This window comes from Cydia amplana, chromosome 1 (assembly GCF_948474715.1).
Source record: "Cydia amplana chromosome 1, ilCydAmpl1.1, whole genome shotgun sequence".
NCBI classification, from domain to species: Eukaryota; Metazoa; Arthropoda; class Insecta; order Lepidoptera; family Tortricidae; genus Cydia; species Cydia amplana.
This window is the reverse complement of record NC_086069.1, coordinates 169,000-195,907: the sequence shown is the minus strand read 5'-3', so window position 1 is coordinate 195,907 and position 26,908 is coordinate 169,000. Positions and strand designations below refer to the sequence as shown.

At 39.6% G+C, this 26,908-nt stretch overlaps 1 protein-coding gene across 1 annotated transcript; it reads right to left on the bottom strand.

The window, feature by feature from the left end:
- Positions 1-103: 103 nt before the first annotated feature.
- LOC134653026 (calmin-like) lies at positions 104-23,736 on the bottom strand. The gene is made up of 3 exons (XM_063508308.1): positions 23,436-23,736; positions 884-945; positions 104-238 (listed from the first exon to the last, which is right to left on the bottom strand). Exons 1-3 carry the CDS (start codon positions 23,566-23,568, stop codon positions 104-106), a joined length of 330 nt encoding a protein of 109 aa, XP_063364378.1. The 5' UTR covers positions 23,569-23,736.
- Between the last annotated feature and the right edge of the window lie 3,172 nt (positions 23,737-26,908).

Genomic DNA, 26,908 nt, shown 5'->3' with positions numbered 1-26,908 from the left:
ACTCGCACTTGGCCGATTTTTTTTACCTTACGCTTCCACTTTAGCAATCACTGCACACTGTCCCTCAAATCAGTTAATTTGTCCTGATTAGACCAACATCAAGCTATGCATAATATGCATATACCTCGCTGCGAGGTGTACTCACATATTGCTGCGCGGTGAGGATCTCGAGCAGCGACAGCAGCACCTCGCCGTCGCGCAAGTCGGCGAACAAGTCCGCCACCAGCGGCTTCCCGTTCTGTCAACATACCAGGTTATCCGTGCAAGGAAGGCATCATAGTTGCGCATACTGTAAAACTGCATAAGGACCGACTTGGCAAGCGAAAAAGTGTGAAAGCGTCACCACAAATCCAAATTCCTATGAAAATATGACGTAAATAGACGTGCTGCCACACATTTTTGCCGCCGAGCCGGTGCAACTTAGACGGACACCACCAATCACGGTCAAAAATAAAATACAAAGCCATCTTGGCAATGTCATCACGATATATATGCCTAAGCCAGTATATTCATAGTAGACTGAATAGTTTACATATACCTAGGTATCATTATTTATTAGACACAAAGTATATCCAGTGGTTTGAAAAAAAAAACCTAGCAACATTGCGGTTTGATATTTATAGGCAGGTACAAAAGGGATTCCTTCGAATAATTTTATTCGCACTCCTAGCACTTTTTTCAAAACAGCAAGGACCCTGGATTTTGTCATTTTTACTATGCCGCGAAAACTTTATCATTTTATAGGCTTGTCCATATATTTTACCGTGACCCATGACGATAACACACGTTTTATGTTAATGCATATTATTTGCAACAAAATATTGCAACTACAAAGTCTACAAACTTTACCTTACTATAATAACTATAATCTTTTCGTACTCACCTTGACCAGTTGCGAGTTGATCCATTTTGCGAATGTTTTCTTCTGTACGTCCTCTCGCTCGTCTGTAACAAAACAAACACATTAATACCAAGCATTTTTACTTTACTAAATAGTTATATTGTCCAAACTGTAAAGTGACCATTCGTAAACATTATCGCCTTTATTGCCAAGACACAAGAAATCAAAACCACTTTATATCAAAAACACTGGTTCTTCGTACCATCTTCAACAGTTTGGTCCGAAGCAAGCGCGCTCGCGATCACCTCCCATCCTTTCAGCAGCGTTATCATCGCATACTACTGCCTCTAGTCTAGGTATTATTTTACAAAACAAAAGGAACAGTTTGTCAACAATGCCTTCTGTTTGTCAACTGGCGAATATCTGCGGATGAGCGGTGAGGTATATACTGAGGTGAGGTTCTATAGTTGTGCGAGAGCCGGCAGAGTGAGCGCGATCTATTTGCTGCCATTTGTTTAGCCGTGTATTTTAAATCAATGTGAGAGTTTAATTCGATTAACTACGAGGGGTGTTCAAAATATTCTCGGTATGAGAATGAAAACAAACAAGTACGAAAAGTTTGATATTTTTATTTTTCAATATACTCCCCCCCTATGTTCATACACTTAAAAGATCGATCAATTATTTTTTTTAATCCCTCGTAAAAATATTTTTTATCTTTCGTGTAAATATGCTCCTCCACTGCCGCCTTCAATGCTTCATCGTCAGAAAATTTATTTCCACGCAGATCCTTTTTAAGATTGGGGAGCAAAAAGAAGTCGCTGGGGGCTAAGTCCGGACTATACGGTGGGTGAGTAACAGTTTTAAACCCACATTCAACAATAGCTGCCTTGGCAATATGAGCAGTATGGACGGGGGCGTTGTCATGCAGAAGCAGAATACCTTTGGTTGACTTTCCTCGCCTCTTTTCTTTAATTACATCCTTTAATTGACGTAGAATGTTAGCGTAGTACTGTCCTGTGATATTTACACCTTTTTCTTTATAATCGATTAGTAATACTCCTTCACACTCCCAAAATATCGTGGCCATGACCTTGCCAGCTGAAGGGATGACCTTGAACTTCTTGGGATGAGCTGAACCCTTAATGTGCCACTGCATGGACTCTTGTTTACTCTCTGGGTCATAATGATGAACCCAGGTTTCATCTCCAGTAACTATTCTTTGCAGCACCTCATCAGGATTTTCACCGCACAGGTCAATAAAATCGGAACAACAAGCTACACGCATGTCTTTTTGAAGCCGAGTCAGCATTCGCGGAACCCATCTTGCACTTACTTTTGACATATTAAGATGGTCATGTATAATATCATGTACGGTACCAATAGAGAGATTGGTTACTTGTGCTATAGATTTTACCTTCACTCGACCATCTTCCAATATAAGTTTTTCCACTTTATCAATATTTTCTTGTGAAGTAGCTACTACAGGCCGGCCAGGTCTAGGGTCATCTTCAATACTCTCCCTTCCGCGTTTAAACTCGCTTGACCACTTTTGAATGGTAGATAAAGAAGGAGCAGACTCACGGTAAACACAATCCATTTCCTCTTTTATGGTTTTTTGATTTTTACCCTGTTTTGTCAAGAATTTTATCACGCATCGATGTTCTAATTTAGTTAACATTGTCAATTCGCACATGATGTTCATGTTTGTTCAGCAATTGCAGAAAAACAAAAGACCATCTCGGTTCGAATTATACTTTTTTTTAATGTCAATGAATAAACCTTAGCGGCCAGTAACGAAAGAAATTTTAGAAGAGGTCGTAAGATATCAATACCGAGAATATTTTGAACGCCCCTCGTACTTGGCAGTCGGAGGGGTAATGTCCAATCCAACATAAATTAAAGTGCACACAGGTATTTCCTATGTGTATCTGTGAGTTCTGGACTCGGGCACATCTTGTATTGTCAGTGAGTAATGCCCTTTAGCCGTACAAAGGGACATCATTTGAGTTCTTAAAATTGTAACATTTAGTCAATTAATTAAATTCGCATACCGGAAGGGTTAGTTACCATTACTAATACTATGTACTAACGTCATAAGGAGTCATCCATTAATTACATCGCACGAATTTCTAGGTTTTTTGACCCCCCAATGTCATACTTGGTCATATTTGGCAAAACCCTCCCCCCCCTGGTGTGACGTCACATGAAAATTAATTAGATATTAATGCCTTTCAATTTCATTTCATTCATTTCATTTTATACATATTTGGCAAAACCCTCCCCCTCCCCTGGTGTGACGTCACATGAAAATAGATGAAAATTAATTAGATATTAATGCCAAATAATATTAGCAAGCTCCCGGTCGCCGTGCAGATGGAGACAGTGCGTTATCCGCGCTCCAGCGGCTGCGCCCGGGCTTGGCTCGCGGGCCGCGGCGCGGCGCGCCCAACACTGCCGCCGCAGCTGATATCCATACAAGATTGAACACCTACATATCTACAACAACAGGCGACAAAACGAGATCAACATACGCGGGCAGCCGGGCAATCTAAGCACCACACGATTCACACCTTCCCAAAGTGTTCTGGTTCCATACGAACGGTAAACGCAGCATGTAGCACACCTGGCAATTGCAGGCGTCCATAGAGGCTATGCTTGTTTGCCACCGACGTGATATAAATAAAACCGACGAAATGTCTCACCTAACACATGAAGATCTAGGTCACTTACTCACTTCGGATAAATGTAAGTACCTAGATATTTCTGTAGGCCAAATGACCAAGAAGATAGACAGTAAACAACTCGAATTTTCACGATTGTATAGCAATGTAATAATCAAACATTCACAATTTTAATTGTTGAGTCACTCAGAATTCATTTTGATAATATATTTATTAGCGTAAGTAAACATTTAAAAACATGGACTGATGACACAAAAATGTTTGATATTCAAAGTGACTTAGGTGATCTAGTGACACCATAGTTTTTTATTGGTTTGTTTACATATTTAACCACATAATTTACAGCCAAATTACAACCATATGTGATAACAGGTCAAGCCTGTACCGTATTATATCACTCCACTGACACTCCATTGACAGCATCACTCGGCATTCATCTCGAGAATTAGCAATTCGAATGTAAACAGTTGCGTCACCTGCGCCAGCGACGTGCATTAAAACTTGAATTTAACTTAACTGAACGATGGTCGACTTTATGTGTTTGGAATAAGGTTTAGGTATGATAATACTATTACTTATTCTGTGGTTTAGGTTAGGTTAGATAGTTAATCGAGAAGACAGTAGTGACAGACACAGTGTACTGATCATTTATAGACCTTTTGTCTTGGTGATAAGGTTAAGGTAAAGTCAAATGTGTAGTATAAGTTAAACCTGTGCCTTGCAGACCGTGCTTGAAGGTCAGTTTTTATTAACTTTGATGCATTGCGAAACCAAATTTCAGAAAATTACTTTGCCATTATTTAGTGCTTAGATGTGCAACTACAAATCCAAGAACTTAGGGTTTCCAACCAAGTCAAGGTCGGAACGATAAGATTGTTAAGAAGAGCGTATTGTTTTACTAAATAGCCAACCAAGTTGGCGGCTTGATTAGTTGGTGATGTCACTAGAGATCTGCCAGACGCGAAGATTGGAAGTGCATTATGTCATTAGGCACATGATATCATCTATTGACAGATAAAAAAGGCGGAACTAGGTACTAATAAAACCGAGAAATATTTTCTGAGAATTTTAGGCATTTTAAAAATTTGCTTCACGGCCATATTCGAACTTTAAGATACGTCAAATACTAGAGATTGAAACGATATGGAATGGATATGTCAGTGTCAAAAGTGACGTTTCTTCAAACAAACGCGTCACTTTTGACACTGACATACATATCCAATCCATATCGTTTCAATCTCTAGTATTTGACGTATCTTAAAGTTCGAATATGGCTGTTAGTCATCATCAAAATAGCGCGAAAGATATATACCTACACACAAACCCAGACGAATTGCAAACCTTCTGCTTCATCGTCCGTGCAAATGCTTTATAAATTACAAATCATACAGTAACAGCAGTGACCTACCAAGTTGAATCTGAGCATCCGAGTGTCAAGGCCAAGTGCAGTGTCCGATATACCCGGCTTCAAACGGTTGCAGTCTGGCGGGACGGTAATCTTAACGATACAGACGTTCCACGTCTAAATTTAGACAATAACTCAAGCAAACCATAATATTTACACTAAGTTGCAGATGCTGCGTGCGTACTTATGTTATGTTATGTCTGTACTCTGTGTACGTTTCCACGCGCACGCGCAGCATCCTGACAAAATTATTTGTAGCTTTGTGACATCCACCGTTTCCAATAGTTAATCGTTTCCTATTAAAGAAATAGAAATAGAAATATTTATTTGCTTAAACATGGTAATTGCATACAGATGACAAAAGTAAATTTATTTAGTATCACATGTTTAGCCAAAATATGGCATGCAAACTTAAAGCTAAAAAAAAACCCTTTATTACAATGTCAAACTTTACCTAGTAAACAATACAAAATCATTAACATAACATGCAAGTCTAGTAGAGTTTAATTATTACATACATTATAAGGATATTATTAATTAATTTGAAGTCACTAATATACATTTAGTTAATAGAGTAATCCAGAAAATCGTTTATAGAATAAAAGCATTTATCTCTTAACCATTTGTGTAATCTGGTAGTAAATAATTTGTCGGGTAATTGTCTTATCTCATACGGCAACATATTATACACAAGAATACTCATCACATAACAGTTTTTCTTAAATAAAGAGGTTATTAGGTGTTAAGAATCTAGGGATCGAATCTAACCGATCTAATTGAAATACTGTCGTAAGAATGGCTTAGGCAAGTATATTTGGCCAATGTCACTGATAGATATAGAGAAAAAGCGGCCAAGTGCGAGTCGGACTCGCCCATGAAGGGTTCCGTATTTAGGCGATTTATGACGTATAAAAAAAATACTACTTACTAGATCTCGCTCAAACCAATTTTTGGTGGAAGTTTACATGGTAATCTACATCATATATTTTTTTTAGTTTTATCATTCTCTTATTTTAGAAGTTACAGGGGGGGGGACACACATTTTACCACTTTGGAAGTGTCTCTCGCGCAAACTATTCAGTTTAGAAAAAAATGATATTAGAAACCTCAATATCATTTTTGAAGACCTATCCATAGATACCCCACACGTATGGGTTTGATGAAAAAAATTTTTTTGAGTTTCAGTTCGAAGTATGGGGAACCCCAAAAATTTATTGTTTTTTTTCTATTTTTGTGTGAAAATCTTAATGCGGTTCACAGAATACATCTACTTAGCAAGTTTCAACAGTATAGTTCTTATAGTTTCGGAGAAAAGTGGCTGTGACATACGGACGGACAGACAGACGGACAGACGGACAGACAGACAGACAGACAGACAGACATGACGAATCTATAAGGGTTCCGTTTTTTGCCATTTGGCTACGGAACCCTAAAAAACGATACCTTATTGAGATCCTAAAAGAGATGTCAGTAGGTTTTTTGGTCATTACCGTTACTAAAACCTTTTAGAAGTCAAATCAGACCATTTCAAGTCTTTCTTGAGCATTTTCCGTATCACGACATACGTTCTGAGTTTTTCCGAGACGATAAGTATATTAATTTAACGCTCCACGTGTGATATTGTTCATTCATAATGCAACATGCAGGCCCGTGTAATCAATACCCTTAAACCTTTAACGGGTATAACGGTCTCAGCAATCACGCAAAAATGAACCCTATTACTGTGAAATAAAGTTCTAAATATGGCATAAATAAGCCATGCACGCTCGACCCACTTCGGTTTATGACCGAGACTAACAAACAACGATACAGAAGCAATATATTATTGAATGAAACACGCGACAAAATCAAATGTCATTTACAATAATAGGTCTTAAATATAAGCCTCGCAACTCGGTGGTATGGTATAATTTGACCTAGCAATCCTCCTTTTACTTATCTACATCCATGTAGCAATCATAATAACTGGGTTTCCTCTTGAACCCTTAGCCATATTCGGTTAAGTAATTGTAGGTCATACTCAGGGTTGGGCAGTATTTCAATTACATGTATTTGAAATACGTATTTGAAATACAAATTAGTATTTTGTATTTGTATTTCAAATACTACCTCAAAAGTATTTTGTATTTGGTATTTCAAATACTGCACTCACATGTATTTAGTATTTTGTATTTCAAATACTTCAAGCTTCAAAATACATTTCTATAAATACATTTCATTAAATTCTATAATCCTAAAATGTCTAATCTCTCGCACAAGCTGTGAGCCTACCGCGAACCTCCGATCCAGCCGAGATACAATTTTCATTGGCTGGATACTGGATCTATATTAGGTCAACTTCTGCGTGGAACTTTTCGTTCAAATCTAGGGAATAGGGTCATTGCAGTAGTTTCCGTCCATGCACTAGTTTTCGACGACTTGACGGATTATCAAATATATATTTCATTTTTAATTTACTACTTTTTGCGAAATCTTCATCTTCCTCGCGTTGTCCCGCCATTTTGCCACGGCTCATGGGAGCCTGGGGTCTGCTTGGAAACTAATCCCAGTAATTGGCGTTGGCACTAGTTTTTAGCGACTGCCATCTGACCTTCCAACCCAGAGGGTAAACTAGGGCCGTAATTGGAATTAGTCCGGTTTCCTCACGATGTTTTCCTTCACCGAAAAGCGACTGGTAAATATCAAATGATATTTCGTACATAGTTCCGAAAAACTCGTTGGTTCGAGCCGGGGTTCGAACTCGCGACCTCCGGATTGCAAGTCGCACGCTCTTACCGCTAGGCCACCAGCGCTTCCTTTTTGCGAAATATCATTGTTATATGTAGACAGATATATTGCTTAGACGCCTTAGACATAAGGATTGAAATCAGTCCAAATTTGTGCAGGAATGTAGGTATATATTCAAATTTCGTCAAGTGGACGTAAACTAGAGCTGGACGAAAACTAGCGCAATGACCCTATAAGTTTATATGAAAGGATATTCGTTAACGTTAAAACTAAATGCTAAAAAAATAAATAAATAAAGGTATATTTTGTAATTGAAATACATTATTTTAAACACTGTAATTTGTATTTTGTATTTCAAATACCCGTCACCAAAGTAGTTTGTATTTTGTATTTCAAATACTTTTAAAAATGTATTTTGTAATTTGTATTTCAAATACGTGGAAGCCAGTATTTTGCCCAACCCTGGTCATACTCATACTAAATGATCGTTACTGTATGAGAAAACTTCGACATCAAATTCATCAAGAATCAAGATATGAAACTAGAATAGCAACTATGTACCCCTTTTTGAGCAATGCAGGGTTGGGGTTCCATAGTAAAAGTCGTTCGGTATAGTTATGACTGTTCATGTTGTACACCACATTTAGCTCCCTTAATCTAATACCTTTAAACGAGCAATTCTTGTTTATTTATTTATTTATTTATATATATATATTTCGGGGGTTTTTGACGACCGGTCTGGCCTAGTGGGTAGTGACCCTGCCTGTGAATCCTGGTAAGGGCATTTATTTGTATGATGATACAGATATTTGTTCCTGAGTCATGGTTGTTTTCTATGTATATAAGTATTTATATATATTATATATATCGTTGTCTGAGTACCCACAACACAAGCCTTCTTGAGCTTACCGTGGGGCTTAGTCAATTTGTGTAAGAATGTCCCTATAATATTTATTTATTTATTTATTTATTTATTTCGAAAACGGCTCTAACGATTTCGATGAAATTTGCTATACGGGGTTTTTGGGGGCGAAAAATCGATCTAGCTAGGTTTTATCTCTGGGAAAACGCGCATTTTCGAGTTTTTATATGTTCGCTCGGTCACCCAGATATTATGGACAAAATATTGAAAAGAACAATAAACATTGTGAACAGACAGATATGAGTTACATTACATCAATGTCAGTCATCTCATCGGCACCCGTAGTTGACGGCACCGTCGTCCACACTGTTAATTAAACTTAAATCCAATTGCAAAGTCGTAAGGTCCAATAATGATCAGTTAAATGCACAATGATCAGTTGCTGTTACAAAGGGCGATGACGGGAGCTAAGTGACCTGTCAATTGCACGTCCAATCAAGCCGGCGCGTCGGAGCGATCGATATGTGATACCATCATGAACCTAGTATTTTAACTGGACCAGGCATGAGGGGTGGGGGGAAATGACCGAACGGGATAGTCTTATGTATCTTTCAGTAGGAGTAGCAGCGAAAGCTCTATTATTGTTTGTCCTTGTCACAGTCTCACATTTTTTTTATTCCCCACCATAAATTAGTATGGATTATGGTGAGCAACAAAAAAATGTGACATGTGCGTTTTAACCGACGACAATAGTTAACGTTACCGTTTCATTATGACGAGACTGGTTGATTGCATAGGCCACATTTGACGGGTTATTAAATTTAGTGCTGACAACTGGCATGGCAACTCGTAGAAAGCTGTCAACGACAACGTCAAGCCGTCAAAAGAGTACCTACTCATTTTTCTAAGTGAGGAATGGGGAATTCCCTTACCTTTGCACCGACTTGTCGTCAACAAAGTGAGAAAATCTCATTAGTAACGTCATATTTAAATAGAAATTTTACATTAATGCCACTCATTGTTATTGCGACGGCGTGCAGAATTAGCTTGGTTTTACAACTCTGTCACTAAAGTATGTTATAATTGTTATAAATCATGACATAACTGACAACCGATATAGTATTTTATGCAACCGTTGTTTAAGAGGGGTCAAAAAAGGCGAGTGGCGTGAGTAACAATTTGAGGCGAAGCCGAAAATTGTTAATAAAGACGCCACGAGTATTTTTTGACTCAGTTAAACAACGTTTCATACAATACTTTTTCTACGACCAAACACTTACTTTGAAATAAAATTTTAAATTTAACAAATATTTTTCATATCATCTAGTGGACTTCTACCTACGGTATCTACTTGTTTTTAGTGATTCTTGTGCTATTACTGATATTTCTTCAGGCGTAGATACTAAGTTTTTGTCTTCATCCATATTAACTTGAAAGACACACTGTTTTTTAACACAAAAGTTAAGTTTTTATTCGACAGGCACAATAAGTATTCATTCACAATATTCAAGAAGTAGTAAAGAATGGAGGTTCATCATCTTCCTCGCGTTGTCCCGGCATTTTTGCCACGGCTCATGGAAGCCTGGGGTCCGCTTGGCAACTAATCCCAGTAATTGGCGTGGGCACTGGTCTTTACGAAAGCGACTGCCATCTGACCTTCCAACCCAGAGGGTAAACTAGGCCCGTATTGGGATTAGTCCGGTTTCCTCACGATGTTTTCCTTCACCGAAAAGCGACTGGTAAATATCAAATGATATTTCGTACATAAGTTCCGAAAAACTCATTGGTGCGAGCCGAGGTTCGAACCCGCGACCTCCGGATTGCAAGTCGCACGCTCTTACCGCTAGGCCACCAGCGCTTTAGCAAAGAAAGAATGGAGGGTACGAGCGGGAAAAGAATGAATGAAATTAAAAAAAAAACATGTCTATGGTTCACTTATTTGTCAGATATGACATTCACACCCATAAGCGAGAGCGAGAAAGATATATTTCTTTCTCGCTCTCACTTATGGGTGCGACGACTGCGACGAACCAAGGTCGCGTTGCGGTGCGACAGTGTGTTAGGACTATAAGGTTGGCAACAATGTATTTTTCTTTGTAGCCATTACACGAAGTATTGTAAGAGCCAAAAAGATACTGCGTGTATGCACAAATGCTTTTTTAGGGAATAGGCTAAAAACTTGTCTTGACAACTTTAAGATAGGGTTTTAAAGATGTGTGCACGACCCTTTAAATGACAAATAAAAGTACGGGAGTACAAAAAAGATATTTCATAGACTTATCACATAACACATCGTCTAAAATCATGATTTAAACATCCGCAATATCCACGCGACGACGCGTGCGCGAGATCTCTAAACTTTTTGCCTCCAATCCAGTGTCGCTATTACTACAGCAACATTTAACCCCTCGTATGCGGCTCATTGGAAAAGTGACCTTGACATTTAAAACAATAGATTTAAATTCTCACGCACGTATCCGTGTTTAAGCGTACGAAGGGTTAACCGATCATTATTGGAGCTTATCTCGTTGCATTAAGGATTAAGATTGGTCAGTCGTGTCGACGATTACAAGCGACAGTTATCTGGACACTGGTAGGCCTAATAACGAACACGGAAGGTGTATAAATCATATCAAGTATTCAAGTAGTATTCAAGTAGTTTATTTGCTTTCATGTTGTACATAACATCTTATGAAATAAAAGTTTCAAACATGAGCCCCGTAAGGGCATGGCAATTCTTATAAGTAACTTAAGCTAACTTAAACTAATGTGTTTTTTTTTACACTAGGTAACAACTGTAACACGCTTATTAGATATTGTACAAAAAATATAATTATGACATTTTATAGTTGGTCGTTTAAAAATTCATTCACAGAATAATAGGTTTTCGTTATAAGCATTTGTTTTATCGTGTGTAGATTGTAGTATTCATATTGCAGCTCCTGTTTTTTTTTTGTGCACGAGTTGCAGTCGCCGCGAGCACTCGAACCTGAGGAAGGACCCCCGAAGGGCCCGAAACATGGCGCCAATAGCGACTAAAAAAAATTCAAGATGGGTATCTATGTAATAATCGAAGGCTGCAATTATACTGGTTCTCTAAGCCAGTGCTCGGTAACTCATGATAACGAATCAGGCGCCAGAGCGTGTGCATTCCGCGCATGCGCGTCGGTTTAGTTAGAGAAACGAACACAAGAAGCGCAGAACCCGACACCGACCCCTTTCACAATACGTCTTAAGGATCATGTTTCCAGATTCTTATACATATTTCCAGATTTCTGAAATATTATTTGAGTCATCTATATTGTAGGTGCTTATATCTGCGGAAATGAAAAATAACACGCATGATTTGACTTGACATTTTATTGAAAGATTCAGATGCTCAGTGAGAACAACCCGAAAAAAAGTAGTTTTTGACAAAACAGATATCGCATGCACTATTCAGATCGTGAGCGTGATAGAGAGGAATAGCTACGTGTAGCAGTACTAGCATGACATGATAAACCAAACTCTGAAAAAGATATATAGACACATTGACGCTTATCGGTTCTAAACTTTTACCTGGGACATAATTAATATAATGTACAGCAGTCAAATTAAACATATTAAAACGGGTCACTTTAAATCACAGATTGCTCGACACGGCGCTAAACATGTTTATTCTCAGTCTTACGGAAGTTTTGTAAGTGGTCAAATATAAACCAAAGACAAGCAAAATATTTATGAACAGATTCAACCGATACAAGCAGTGTTTTGCTCCCAGCTCGGCGAAATGACGCCGACGGTCTCTCGGCCCTAGCTATTAGGCACACTGGCGTGAACTCATGTTACGTTGTGCATTGCATATGTGCAATGCATACATTTGCATAATCAGCAGTGGGCGATCTTTGGGACGAGAGGCCAGACAAGAACAATATTATAAGTTGAAACTTATGAGGATAAGGAACCACAGGAACGACTTTTATTTTACTATACAACCCCGAAATAACGAAAATAAAAAAAATACTGTTCCATAGAAATCGTCCATATTACAGAACCATGTAATGCATTATTTCTTACACTATTATTAATTATTATTAATATTTTTGAAAATGCCGTCTAGAAATAGAAACCATTCGATTTGAGAGCCATCCGGAAATTCGACATGCGTTGCACTCTTTTGGCGTTATTCATAAACGCGCTACAACTACATAAGATATCGTAAGAAAGGGATAAAACATAAATAAACAAAATGAAACTTGTAAAGTTTCATGAATAAGGGAAGTTTGTCGCTACCAATCTGGTGCACAGTTAGACGGAAGGTATCGGAAGATGAGTCAAAGTGTTTGGGCCGTCACGGTTATCAGGTGATCTCATCGTCAGTGACCGCGAGCGTCGAGGTCACGCTTTCGATAAATCAAAGTATTCCTTATCGTTCACAAAACAATGGCCGTCTGTTTGCATGGGCTTCAGATTATATCTGACCCACGACTCATTGACATGTTTCGGGATCGCTATTAATATCGACCTTTACAAGTCCTACAAAAACTTATTTGTTTAAAAATATTATTTTTTTAGTCAAACTGTAAATTATAAATCTATGCTTGTATGTTTTATCAATAGTGCCAAACACGCCTAAAGTTGACACGACGTCATCGTATGCGTCGTAGCTATATGAGAATCCACCTAAGCTAACTTTGCACAGACTCAAATGGAAAAAAGTGAGGAATTATCATTATCAACGTCATATCTTCAAACATCATGCAGAGTTCTACATGCTTTATACTCCAGAGGCTTACCAATCACGAGTATGGTCAAAGAAAGAAAAATTAAGCCTAATCCACTACCACTGGCATCATTGTAATGTGTAACGATACCTGAGTAAGATAATAATCATGCAAACCGGGCATTACGTCCGCGGAAGTGCAATGCCTCCTTATAATATGTCCGCTTACAGCAAGTATCTGGCCTTTATTGGATCTTATGTCCTTGTATTAAGGTTCACAAATAGATAGTTGTGTTGTGTCGACGCACGTCCGTCGCAGGATTAACCCGCGTGAGTGGACAGACTACGCATGCGTAAGTAGGTACATGCATTCAGAGCTGGTGTGATGTGACGGTGGGCACCCGCGCCACCTGCCCCCCCTCGGCGCGGGCGCCGCGCCGGCGCCTAGCAGACTTCTCACTCTTGCCGTAGTGTCAAGAATAGGGATGATGACACATGTTGAATTTTATAACAAAATCTAGTAAAATAGTTAGCAAACGAGCAATTTATCACAATAATGTGGATATTAAAATAAAATATTGAAAATATTACCAAATTACAGGACCTGAAAGTTTCAAAATGTAAGTTTTTTTTAACTTCCAAAAACGATAAAAGTAAGGGCACCATTCGATTCCTTACATTTCACCAAAAAAAATATTGTATAGCAACTATATACATAAACGCAATATTTCACCGATAAAAACGCAATTTTCTTGTTTTGTCCATACTACAAGATGGGCGATGACGTCACGGCCTCTGGCCGTTTTGTATAGGGCGTTTCGCGAGTGAAGTGCGACTGTCGGACTTTGACTACAATTTCTGACTTTTATGTTACTTTAATGCAATGGGTCCCATATAGACATTTGATCCTAAAAACAAACCCGATCGATTGATACCATAAAAAAATTAGTCATGTAGCCTATTATATGTATTGAGAACTAATAGCAGTACCAAAATTATGTCTTTTATTCAGGCATATTTATGTATGAAGAAATATAAATGCAAAGGCGGAGCTGTGAAAATTATTAAAAACTTTAATTCACTCAAGTCAAGTTTTGATTATTCTGAGGTAAGCGTTTTGGCTTCTGTGAAGAGTTTTGGTTGGCCGAATTTGAATGCCGATCTCGCCCATATACATTATATTATCACTCAATATATTCATATAAATAAAGTAAATAAAATAAATAAAATATCAGTATCCGAGCCTCCTGCATCCAGCGGATCATTCTGGTCAATAATTAGCCGCATCTGTTAGAAGCTACCCCACTCTATTAACTAAAAAAACGTCGTCACATTAAACTAATGGAAGTAACTTTCACACGCATCGGGTCCGGGCTACCGCGCCGTGATAACGACTCTTACATTAACCCTTTATCAGATAGGGCCCGCATGACGCACATCCATACTTAACGTAGCGGAACACTAGCCTAATAACACTCATGTAGTACTCTTATTATAATGAGGTCGATAAATACAAAACCATGGGGATACTAAAGTCAGTAGCAAAAGATAAAGTGGGTGAGGTGTCCAAAATCTTATGGAACTGAATTGTATCCATAGTTCAGACCATTTTGAATACCCTTGCCCATTCCCTACATACTGCATAAATGAGGTGAATGCTCATTAGATAATCAATTGGCCATACGCGATTACTTTGTAGTTATAAAATAACTTATAAGTCCTGCTACCTGCTAGTTTCAAAAGTGACGCTCAAAAGTGACTGAAGTGCATTAAGTAACTGATACCTAAGTATACTTACTAACCCATTCCCGTTATACATGTCTGCTCAAACCAAAACAGTTTATAAAAAATACTCAAGCATTTCCATAATCGATGAATTTGTATGCGCGATTAAAGTGTAAGCCGAGAGAACAATAGAGAGGTCCCGCGGTGACTTATGACACGGTGTGCGCTCAGCTCAGGCGCATGGCTGTGTGACTGGGTGTTTAATTGTTTATCAAGTGACGTCACGGAAATGCGAAGCCTCAATCGAATCGTGCCTTATATTGACAATCTTGAGTTCCATGTGGAAGTCTGTGCTATGGACCTTAAATAGACTGGAGATTTAATGAAGAAACAATAAGGATTTCATGCAAGCTGCATTATTTTCTGTCCGCTTAAATTATACGTGCAAAGTAAATGTACGTTTACAATAAGTTCGTTTTTACCACGGTCGTCGCTCTGGGAGGGGAGGGGGGAGTTCGGAGTCAACGCTCGTGATGTTTGATCGGCGCGTCATATGGAGTCATTGGGTCAAGGCGCCTCAGATTGTGTTAAAGATTAAAATTACAAAATCATTTAACTTAAACAAAACGCATTACCTCCAAAATTATTTTCTCTTTGATACACAGACATTTGTTAAACTTATCAAGAAAATGCCGCAGTAAAAATTGCTGTCAACCTATTTTTGGGCCATCCTGCATAGTTGCAGTAGTGTCAGTAAAAACTTGAGCCTTTGAGTGCTCATTTGATTTTGAACTAATTTAGCAAAACTTGTGTCCTTTCTAAAGCCGGGATTCCAACTGTGTGCGCCAGTGTGCGGCACAAGCTTTTTTGTACTGAATATGCTTGTGCCGCACACTGGTGGAATCCCGCCTTTAAGGACACTCGATAATTTGGTAACAAATGTCAAGACGCGTTGTCTGCACTTACAAATCATGGATTAGATAAACATGGAATATTAATTTAAACACAGTCATCTTTCAACATTAATGATGGAGTTTTTATAGGACGAGTTCATTCACGATCCAGTCTAGAAAAAGGATTCAAGACACAATTCAAATATTTTAAGTCGAGTTATAACTTAGCGTTATAAAACTCAAGTTATGACCAACTCTATTAGTATGAGAACTATGAGAGCTGTTCGCCGCGCTCGGGCTTCGCGGAACACTTGCTAATTGAACCAATTCCCGGCCATTTCTATTTGCAGTACAATAACGTTGAACGAATTCAGCTCGGACGTTACAGCGCAGATCACTTGCATACTAGATGGAGCGTATAAGACTACTTGCAATAGTTGCAGTCACCACTCACCACACACGTTGGCATCTATACAAAACAAACGTATAAATAAATATAACATTTGTATAAATTGAACTGTTTTTCTTTACTTAGTCTTAAGGTGTCAATATTGAGTAGGTATTTACGTTGTGTTATGTTTATATGTAACAATGTAGGACTAATCATGGGCTTTGGCAGTATAATTAAGTGGCGTAGGATACAACGAGTTTGCAATTCATAAGTAATATCCATACAAGATAAACTAGAGTATATAGTTCGCGGCGCAATACTTTACAAGTTTTCGTGCACTTTCGTAAACTCTCTCTTCGTGCGTAGTCTAGAAAAGCAGTCTATGTGCCAGCGTTTTGTCAAACGATTTAATTATGCATTAGTTAAGAGTAGTTAAGCGTCGGTGAGTCAGCTCGTTAAACGGGTGCTGTACGAATTGGGCGCGTATTGTTCTACATTATGTGGGTTATTGTTGAGAAGAAATGGACACATCGCCTACACTTGATGACTGTTGGGTGTATTCATTAGCAGTAGCACATACATTTGAACAGTTAGCAGAAAATAGCTAAGCGGGCGACGAGTGCAATATGAAAAATTGACGCGTTATTATTCTCTTAACAATAAAGTCGCATCAAGATCATTTTGAACACCTCGCCCGCTTAGCAACTTTTGCTGTTGACGGGATCCATCTTCCATCTTCGTCTATACTTCGCCTGGAGTAGCACACCTTTCCATTCCTCTTTGTCGACTTGAAGTCATTGAATGACTATAGCAGCAGCAACTTGTTAACTGTCTAACAATAAAATAGACTCAGAGCATTTTAGGTACTTACTATATTAACGCCGCTTGATAAACGACGTTATTATGTAACGTCCTAACAGCATTTCCCAATCCCAAACTATGGATCGCGACCCGTTGGTGGGTCTCTCGCGCATAAAAAGTTCAAGTAAATGGCCGAGCAAACCATACTTGACGTAAAATTGGCAGGCGACTTGGCGTACACGTAGGTGACGTAGGCAGCATGTTAGGTACTCCAGTAACTAGGTATTTATTCAGAAACTGTAAATAAAATGTATTCTTTTGTGTTGATTAAAGTGTGATGGAAATAAAACTATCGTAAGGTTCTAATAAGTAAAGGATATTTTTGTAGACTAATGTGATATGTGCGATATGCGTTACCTAAGAGAGCTTAGAGTGATTGCATGACACGAAGTGGTCACCCTCGCCGCGTTGCGCAGGCGATGTAACTCGATGCACTTCCCTAAACCTAATCCGAACTAGCTATGGGCGCCGCCGCCGCCGCCTGACCAAAGCCCGGCGTGACGCCGCGTGCACTCCAGCGCCAACTAGCGGGAGTTACGGGTCGCTATCGGAGCGCAACAGACTTTAATATAATATCTAGTTACGATAGATATGTGGACACAATTCGACAAATAGCGCATTATTAATATTTCAATTCATAAATTAGACTAGCGCGTTAAAAAACGAGTTTAACTTTGCCTCCAGGTCCTTCAAAAGAGTAGGTAGTTGCCACAGCATAGTCGCTGCACATTGGTAGGATTTGCGAGAAGTTAGAGCCCCTTCCTTCGGGAACTCGTGCGTTCGGGTCTTTTGTCAAAGATATCCAGGGGAATTACTGCACGCCATCTTTTCGGTCTCTGCACATAGGAAATGATTCATCGGTCCGACAAGCCGATATTCTGGGTAAGCTCTTTGCGTCCAACTCGACACTGGATGACGGGAGAGCCGCGCCGCTAATATATCGCAGTGGGAGAGCTGTATGGCGGATGTCCGGTTCAACCAATTAAAGCTCAGTGCGTAAAGCACTTTTCTTTACTTCGACGACATCTCGAGTGAAGTTCAGTTCCGCGGCCTTTTAGAGGGTCAGGCCAAATTAGTCTTAAAAATGCATCGGTGTGCTCAACAGATCGAGATAGTATTTCACACTGGCCCAAGTCACGGGTTTGCCCACACATGGAATACTGTTCTCTTCAGTGGGCAGGGGCACCTCAGTACCAGCTTCTCCCTCTGGGCTGCATCAAACGATGATTGACGAATTGGCAGTTGCCATCGTAATAATTCAAATGGGCTTGACTCCTTGGCGCTGCGTACAGATGTAGACTCGCTTTGCATTTTCCATGGCATTTACCTACTTGTACAACGGGGAGTGCTCCGAGGAATTTGTTTTTCCTGCCGCTTCTTTCCGCAATCGCCCTTCGCGACAAGATTTCTATCTTCACCACTTAGATGGTTGGCACTTTGGCAGTTCTTGTGCGTGCCTCCCGAAACTTCCTGCCTCGCACAGCTAAACTGTGAAATGTGGATTGTGGAGTAAGCCTGCTGTATTTCCGGACTGATACGACCTTCAAACCTTCAATAAAATAGCGTATTCCCATATTAAATGCCGGTAACGTAATTACGCGCGGCGGTAATCGCTTACCGTTAGGTGTTACGTCTGCTCGTTTGCCTCGTATATCATAAAAAAAACAATGATTTTAAGGCGCCATAGGTATCCAAGGTCATCAAAATCCATGGCCACGCCGCCGGCGTCACGCCGCCGCCGGCCTCTATTTGCCGGCGCGCCGCCGCCGCGATTTTAGGGGTCGGCGCCCATCTCTAATCCGAACTCGCACACCCGTGTTACGGACGGACTACTCGTGGATACAAAACAGACTAGCTAGAGTAATTCATGCTAAATTACAATTACCGTCCCTTTGAACACCTTAATATTCGTGAGTAATGAGTATAGGTTAACCATTTTTGGATATGACAAATAATTCAAATGGTTAATCAAAGTTATAAACAAAACCAAGGTGACATAGTTAGGTACCTACACGTTTATTTTATTATTATCTGACATTCGTAAATTTTAGTTCAAAGACAAGGTGAGTACCTACTCTCAAACAACTTCTTTTTAGTTTAGAGTGAGGCCAATTGTATCAAAATGATGTCATTGTTAATATCATTCGCACATGCATTATGTTCGTAAATAACGAGCACTAAGAGTCGGAATTGTCCTCACCTACATGGGCTACATGTATTGGCGCGAGCGAGACGGCACGAGCACGGCACGGGCGAATGATAACCAAAAGACATCATCCTCTTGTACAGAGGAATCCTCGAGCAACTCATCAGTCGCTTTCTTTGACAAGTGGTGCGCGACGCGACGGCTGAGCCGGCGTACTAACACCGACTATTGTCGACCTTATCTCAACGTAATAAGGCTTTCGAATGGTCAGCTACTAGTGTCAATGGTTCGATTGTAGTCTGAGCTAATCGAACTATGCGGAAATTGCAGCGATTACAAAAACAATTGTTGGACAAAAAATGGAGACATGTGCAGAACTTCTTACAATGTTAGTTTTACCCTACTGATGGCCTGTCGTTGCGTTAGTAATACTGCTCAGTACGAGAGGAACCGCAGTTTGGGACATTTGGTTCATGCACTCGGCCGAGCGGCCAGTGGTGCGAAGCTACCATCCGCGGGATTATGCCTGAACGCATCTAAGGCCGAAGCCAGCCTAGCCGAATCCGGCAAGGTTATGCTCACTGTGGACCCCGAGAGTCGGGAGGCTCTAAACAATGTGACTTTACTTGTCGTGCTTTATTCGTAAGGTGCGACATTGAAGCCCATGAGGTGTGCAAGCAAACTGCTGACCACGTATGCCATCACCAATGGAACCAGGAACAACTTAAGGGCTCAGTAAGACGGTATGAGAACTCGCATGCGAGTGTCATTACATTGCGTTGCGGTATTTGATAGGTCGGCTGAATTGGATGTAATCTCAATAGTCTGAAAGGTAACTAAAATCGCATACGGCCCCTAAGGGACCCGGAACCCTTTAAACATCTTGCTTGAACAGTTTGTCTAGTGTGAGTTGGTGTTGTCCAAGTCATCAGACCATCGAAGTCATCACAGTCACAGACATCACACGGTATAAAGACAATAGGTGGACAATATTGGCAACGAAAATGAGAGGCCCTATTGGCAAAAGGAAAGTGGGAAAGCCATATAAACGATGGCTAGATGATATAAAAGAAACTGCAAGGAACAACTGGCTAAACGAAACGGAAGACAGGCAAAAATGGAGAGAGTTGGAGGAGGCCTACACTCGTAGAGGGGTCCAAATTAAATAAATAAATAGTAAATACATACATAAACTTAACACTAACTACTAGCTATAAGAAACTTACTAACCAATACGCAGAAACTTCTATTGTAAAAATGGGAAATTTGGAAATAAAGGCTTTTTTATTTTTATTTATTTATTTAAGTCATCAGACTCTGTGTCATCAACTGAATTTTGTTGGTCGGCGGCTGAGGGACAGAGGGTGCAATCCTCCAATGTAATTATCTCATTACACGTTTAGCGTGTTAAGGCAGCCAATGTGATGGAATAGGTAAATCTTTACTGTATGGACTGAAAATACCTTCAAAATGTGTAGTTAAACAAATTGATAACATTAAACATTGATTGCTATCCCCTTCATCTTCATGTGAGAATGATTACTGATAGACAACACTTTATTGTAGTGGCTTTGTTTATAGAAAAAGACTGCAAGCTTTCTTATAAATATTTGGGACAACGTTCACTTTACAAGCACACAAATATGTGGATATAGTACTTAATATTTTGCAAACCTCAGGATTCATCATTATTTTGTGCAAGTATCAAATTGTTCGTTCTTTCTTGCAGTAAGCTTTATCGAGAAGTGGACAATCTGGCAAAAGATAAGGATCTTTTATGATGATTGCTAAAAGTTGTAACAAAGTTTTTTTTAATATGAGAAAGTAACAATCAAGCAAGCAAGCACGCAAGCGCCACGCTGTTACCTAAATTATGTCAACAGAGACACCTGTGAGCTAGCGAGACGTTATCAGCCGGATAATCTCCGCTAGTGCACGCGGGACATTATCACGGTTACTGTTGTGTACACTGAGATAAGATACAACCAGAATGTGCGGCGGCCGGCGTTGCCCGCCGACCCTTCCCTGCTACTCAGTACTCACCCACGTAACTAGCCTCCATAGCGACGCTCCAGATAGCCTTTTTCAATCAAGTTTCTGTGATGGTAAAAAGTTTCCCTTCGACATGACAGCACGCACACACACCCACTCCCAACTAGAAACTTAATCCAAACTTCTCAAAACACTTTACGGACGCTAGCGGGACGATCGACGTTTCTCTCGTTCGACTTTGAGACACTTTTTATTCACTTTAACACTCAAAAAGTGCACAAATCGGAGAAATTCCACGAGAAAACGAAGAAAACATTAATATTGCGACAGGTAGCTGAACATGAACACAAAAATGACAACCTAAAGCTTAGTAGCTAACGCACACGACGCTGAGCTGTCACGCACACTGCGTCAACATAGTGGTGTACGGTGTAGTGACAGCTGGAATTACTGGCAACCCTGCACAAATATGCCGTGTCTACCACGGTCAAGCGAACTCACTTTGATCCAACTCACTGTGTGATTTCTCGGTTCAACTGATGAAACAGTATTTTTGTTAGTGATTTTTTTTTTAATAAATCTTAAAAATTCAAGTTTAATAACCATATATTTATGAATAAAAGTGACTCCCTTTAATAATGTTTATATTATTGAAATTCATAACGTGAGTTACAGGCGAGACAACATCAAGACATGCGACAAATTGTAGTAACGCTGTAGAAGTGAGTGTTGCAAGTTTAAAATATTGTTTAATTATGGGGTGTCAGTGTGTCTCAATGTTCAAGTCGAGGGATACCTTACTTCAATTAAAATATTTAAATATAGTCTGTCAAGCCCTTTCCGTCAGTGGAAAAAAAGGGGCAAATTTAAAAATTATAGGCGCGGAGGGATATGTCCCATATATTATCGTCTATTATCTCTATCGTCATCTATTATCGTCGTCGTATCGTATATAAACTTGGTCAACCAGATCTTGTCAGTAGAAAAAGGCGGCAAATTTGAAAAATGTAGGCTTGAGGCGCGATGGGATATCGTCTAGATATGAGCGCCGCGCCGGCGCGCCGCCGCCGCTGACAAAATTTTCGCGCCGCCGCCGCCGACGCTGCGCTATCGGCGTGGCATCGGCGTGACCTTGGTAGTTACTACTACTTTCGGAATCAGTTAATATATTTTTAATCGAGTTTAGCTCATTAACGGCGCCACTTCGAATAGTTTATAGGCATTCAAAAGGTATTTTAGGCCCATATAATTCAAAAATATCGAAGGCAAATGCAAACTTATCTGTCTGGTAACCGCGCTACTAGTCTTGGGGAAACGAAATTATTTAATATAAATTTTAACATCAATATGCTTGTAATAAACATACTGATTTCCTTCCATTTTTATTGTGGAACACTACACATATGTCAATCACAATGAAAAAATTCACTGTGATCAACTCTGGCTAACGTGAGACTCGAACCCACATCTTTGGATTACCGATCCAATGCATAACTAATTTTGCTAGCTAACCATCCGTCATTTACCGCGAATTTAACCATTGCAAGCATGGTTAAAAGGTATAAAATGGAGTTAATTTTGAGATATTAAGCGTTTCCACGTCCAAATGTCGGGCCGTTGGCTTCGCACGGAAGGGCGTCGGAATCGGGTCTCAATTAAACTTGGCCACTGTTCAAATTTCAAGCTTTGCTCTCTCGCAGCTCAATCTTTGGCCTTGCATCGCTCGCATGGAATTAAGCCGCTATCTGAACCTGCAAGTTTTTGGCCCTGTTTGGAGCTCAATTTTCGGCCTGTTTTAAAACGCTTTCTGAGCATTGGTCCTTATCCGATCTTAGCTCCATTGCACCTCGGCCTTTTGAGTCGCACGAATGCGCCCGTAGGAAAGCTCCAGATCTTTAACACTATGGCTATCTGAACACAGCGTTACAGTGCGTGTTCAGATATTGTGAACACCTTGGCCGCTCCGATATACCTATCTGATGGCGACTGTACACATACATTTACACTACGAGGCTAAATTTAACAAAAACGATTTGAGAAAATATTGTCTAGGGTAGAGCGGCCGTACCACTCGCTCTACCCTAGATCCGGCCCTGTGTACGTTATTAGATTTATTAGGAGAACGTGCGAAGATATAAAATTTAAATATTGTTTGTACTTTAGTCTTGATAAATATATGATTTATACATTTTATTTCAATACTTACATTTGCTGTGCGTAAGATGCGTTTCATACGGCGCATTTCCAAGCGCAGGCGGGTCTCCCAACCTCACCACCCACGTGACGCGCGGCGGGGAGATGCCGCGCGCGCCGCCTGGCAACCCCGACCGGTGCGTCATGGCGCCGCCACAATGGTGGACATCAGTGCTGCCAACTTACGCCGCTTGGGAGCGCCACTCACTGACAGTTCAAATACTTTGTAAACAAACTCAACTTGGTAACTTTTGAGCCGGCGTTCACAAACAATTCTTATTAGAACGTGTTTTAATTATCACTTACGCGTATTTCTGAATACGCGTAAGTAAATATTCTTTATTGCACCAATAATTATACGTTTTACATACTGTTGTAAAACTACAAAGAAATTTTAACAGAAAAAACAGAGTTTTTTTAATATACTGGAGCTTGGATAACTAACAATAATTATCACAAAGAAAATAGTTTTATTTAAAGATATTTATTATAGTCGTGGAGCGACGTCCCATTGTGTCTGTGGTTTGGAACTATTTGCATGCGGTCCCGGGCCCTAGGCGCTCACTTTCGCCGCTGGCTGTTTGTTTATATGTATTTCCATCGGCACTAGTTGCGGTTATTTTTGGCCCGTTCACCTTGACTGCAGGCTGCGGCGCCCGCTCATCTATCCACAAACCTTTTATAATTAACTGCCTAGATTCTAGTATAACTTGACCGCGTTTTTCTTAATAAACTGATACAAACGGAGATCAGATTATACTAATCTGTCCGAAGTGGAGTTATGGTGAACGTTGTGAAGGAACAGCCTGCGTTAAGGCCCATTTACATGGTGCGAGATTCTCGCCTCGACCGGACGATTATCGTAGCCCAAGAAAAAATATAGTAAGTATCATGTAAACTAAACGTACGATATCGCACCAGAAGGAGCGATAATCGCCTCGCCTTTCCTGATTGGATGTCTCCTACACGGAGAACAAAATTTTAATGCGAGAATCGTATTTCGAGATTTTCGAGTTCATGTTTTTTTGGAATCCCAATTTAATGCATTTTTTGAGACATTTTAAATGTTTTATTAATAGCCTAACCGCACAACAATTGTATTCTTTTCATATAGCTATAGTTTTATGTTTGACCATATTAGATACTCTGAGGGGTGAATTATGTAATGTAGGTCATACTTAATAGCTTGAGTACTAGAATAGAAATTGCGAAAAAAAAATCTGCTGTTCCATAGAAAACATTGACGTATTCTTCGAAATTTATGAGAAAGCAGATTTTTTCGTGATTTCGGGGTTGGCCCCATAGTAGCTAAAAATTATTTTGTATCATCCTCGCAACTTATTTTTTCTTTAAAGCAACGTCACGTAATTTCAGCCAAGAGCCAATAAAAATAAATGCAACTTAAAATACCTATATTACCTCTAAGATTAAAAATAATGTGAGAAACAAGAAATATCTATCAAGAATATTGACAGTATAGTGAAAATGATTACCAACTAATCACGTAAGTTGACAGGTAAAACTCGTATGAAAATTGGTTCGCACCGATTCGTGCGATACTCGCACATTCGTGAAAAAATGTCATACGAGAACCAGTTTAGACGAGTCGAGAAATCGTAAGCAAATATCTCCTCCTCTCCGTGTAAACTATTTTGCCTGGCGATAATCTCCGTACGAGTATCGTATGACATAATCGTAGGCGAGTTTTTATTTCTCGCGTGAATATAAACATTTTTGTACGAGAATCGCCTGACGATTATTGCATACGATAATGTCATACGATTTCTCGCCCCAAAACGTGCGAGAAACTCGCACCATGTAAATGGTCCTTTAAGGCGGAATAACATCGGCTTTCTGCATAATCACGCGCATTGGGCTGGTAATTGCATATTCATGATGAGATATACTAGCTAACTATTACGGCTCAGCGACCCAAAGAGGATCTTGGCCTCTGAAACGAGAGCACGCCACATACAGCATTATGCGATACCTGATTATAAATTTGGTATCTAAGTATTAGTCTTTCATTAGGCTTCTTGCAATGAGGATTAGGATTTGAATGACGCGTGCTTTGGCTTGAATCTCTTGAAGTTTCAGTAGAAAAATATTGTTTTGTTTGACTTGGTATAGCTCTCAACAAGTGACTGGTTAGATCATTTTCCCAAAATCATAATTTACCTGTAGCATAATTTCTATTCGCATTTTTTCCTATTCTTAATTTACACCAGACGCATTAATTCCTAGGTTAAATTTTTCTCATAATTAATACTTTCCAAGTCGTTTTATTCGCATTCTGTTTATTTCTTAGGCGATAATATTACCATGGTCCCACCGCACTGTTTCTTATCAAAAAAACATTTAGTTTACAACTTAGCTATTTCTGGGCTGTTTGCCCTTCGGGCATCTGAAGCTACCTAACGAACCTAACCTACCTACACTTTTTTTTCCCCAAAGTGTAATGTTTTCATGGACGTCACACTAAATTAATAGGTTAGGTAAGGTAGGTTAGGTTGGTTAGGTAGCTTCAGATGCCCGAAGGGCAAACCGCCCAGAAATAGGAGCCCCGCGAAGCGGGGCTCCGTCTAGCTAAGTTGTGAACTAAATGTTTTTTGAAAAGAAAGTGGGGTGGAGTAATCGATTTTTTGATTATAGAATAAAAGCCGTAAGAAATATTTGTGAGTGGCTAAATTGTCTAATGAGAAAATATGCGAATGGAAAAATCATGTTAGGAATTAATGCGTCTGGTGTAATGTAAGAATAGGAAAAAATGCGAATAGAAATTATGCTACAGGTAAATTATGATTTTGGGAAAATGATCTAACCAGTCCTAGCTTTCTGACTATGTTTTATTTTTATTTTGACACCCAATGAAAACGGCGCAAAGCAAGCGCAAAGGGAATTTTGCAAATGTCCAATCAGGAAGAGAACATCCCTAGAACGCCAAAACGCCAAAGCGAGGAATATAAGAGGATATCGTGCGAAGGAGTCTGTGGAGCCGGGACAACGCTAAGACACTGGGAGAGAGAGAGAGAGAGAGAGAGGTTTTGCATAGGCCAACTGTCTGGTATTGTGATCATCGTCTCTGCAGTCTGTCGAGTCGGGAGCCAGAAACGGCCGGTATCTGATTAGTAGCTATACTGATAACGACTTCTACTATCCTATCCTCCTGATAGCGAACGATATTTATGGCTGTTATCGCTGAAGAAAGGTCTGACGGTGACGAACATTTTGTTAGTAATTTCTTTCATATGCGATAAGTAATCTAACAATTAAAATTAAGTACTTATGTGGTAGTAGATAATATAATTTGAGGAACGTAACACTGTAAATACCTATTACCTGAGTACCTACTCATGTTACCACTTGTAAAAAACATACTATTAAAACGGAATTATTTTATTTACTAATATGCAGGCATCGGAGTTTTTATCGCATGGTAAGACTAATAGCAAGCTATGGAGTCGACATTTGCCATAAATGTAAACT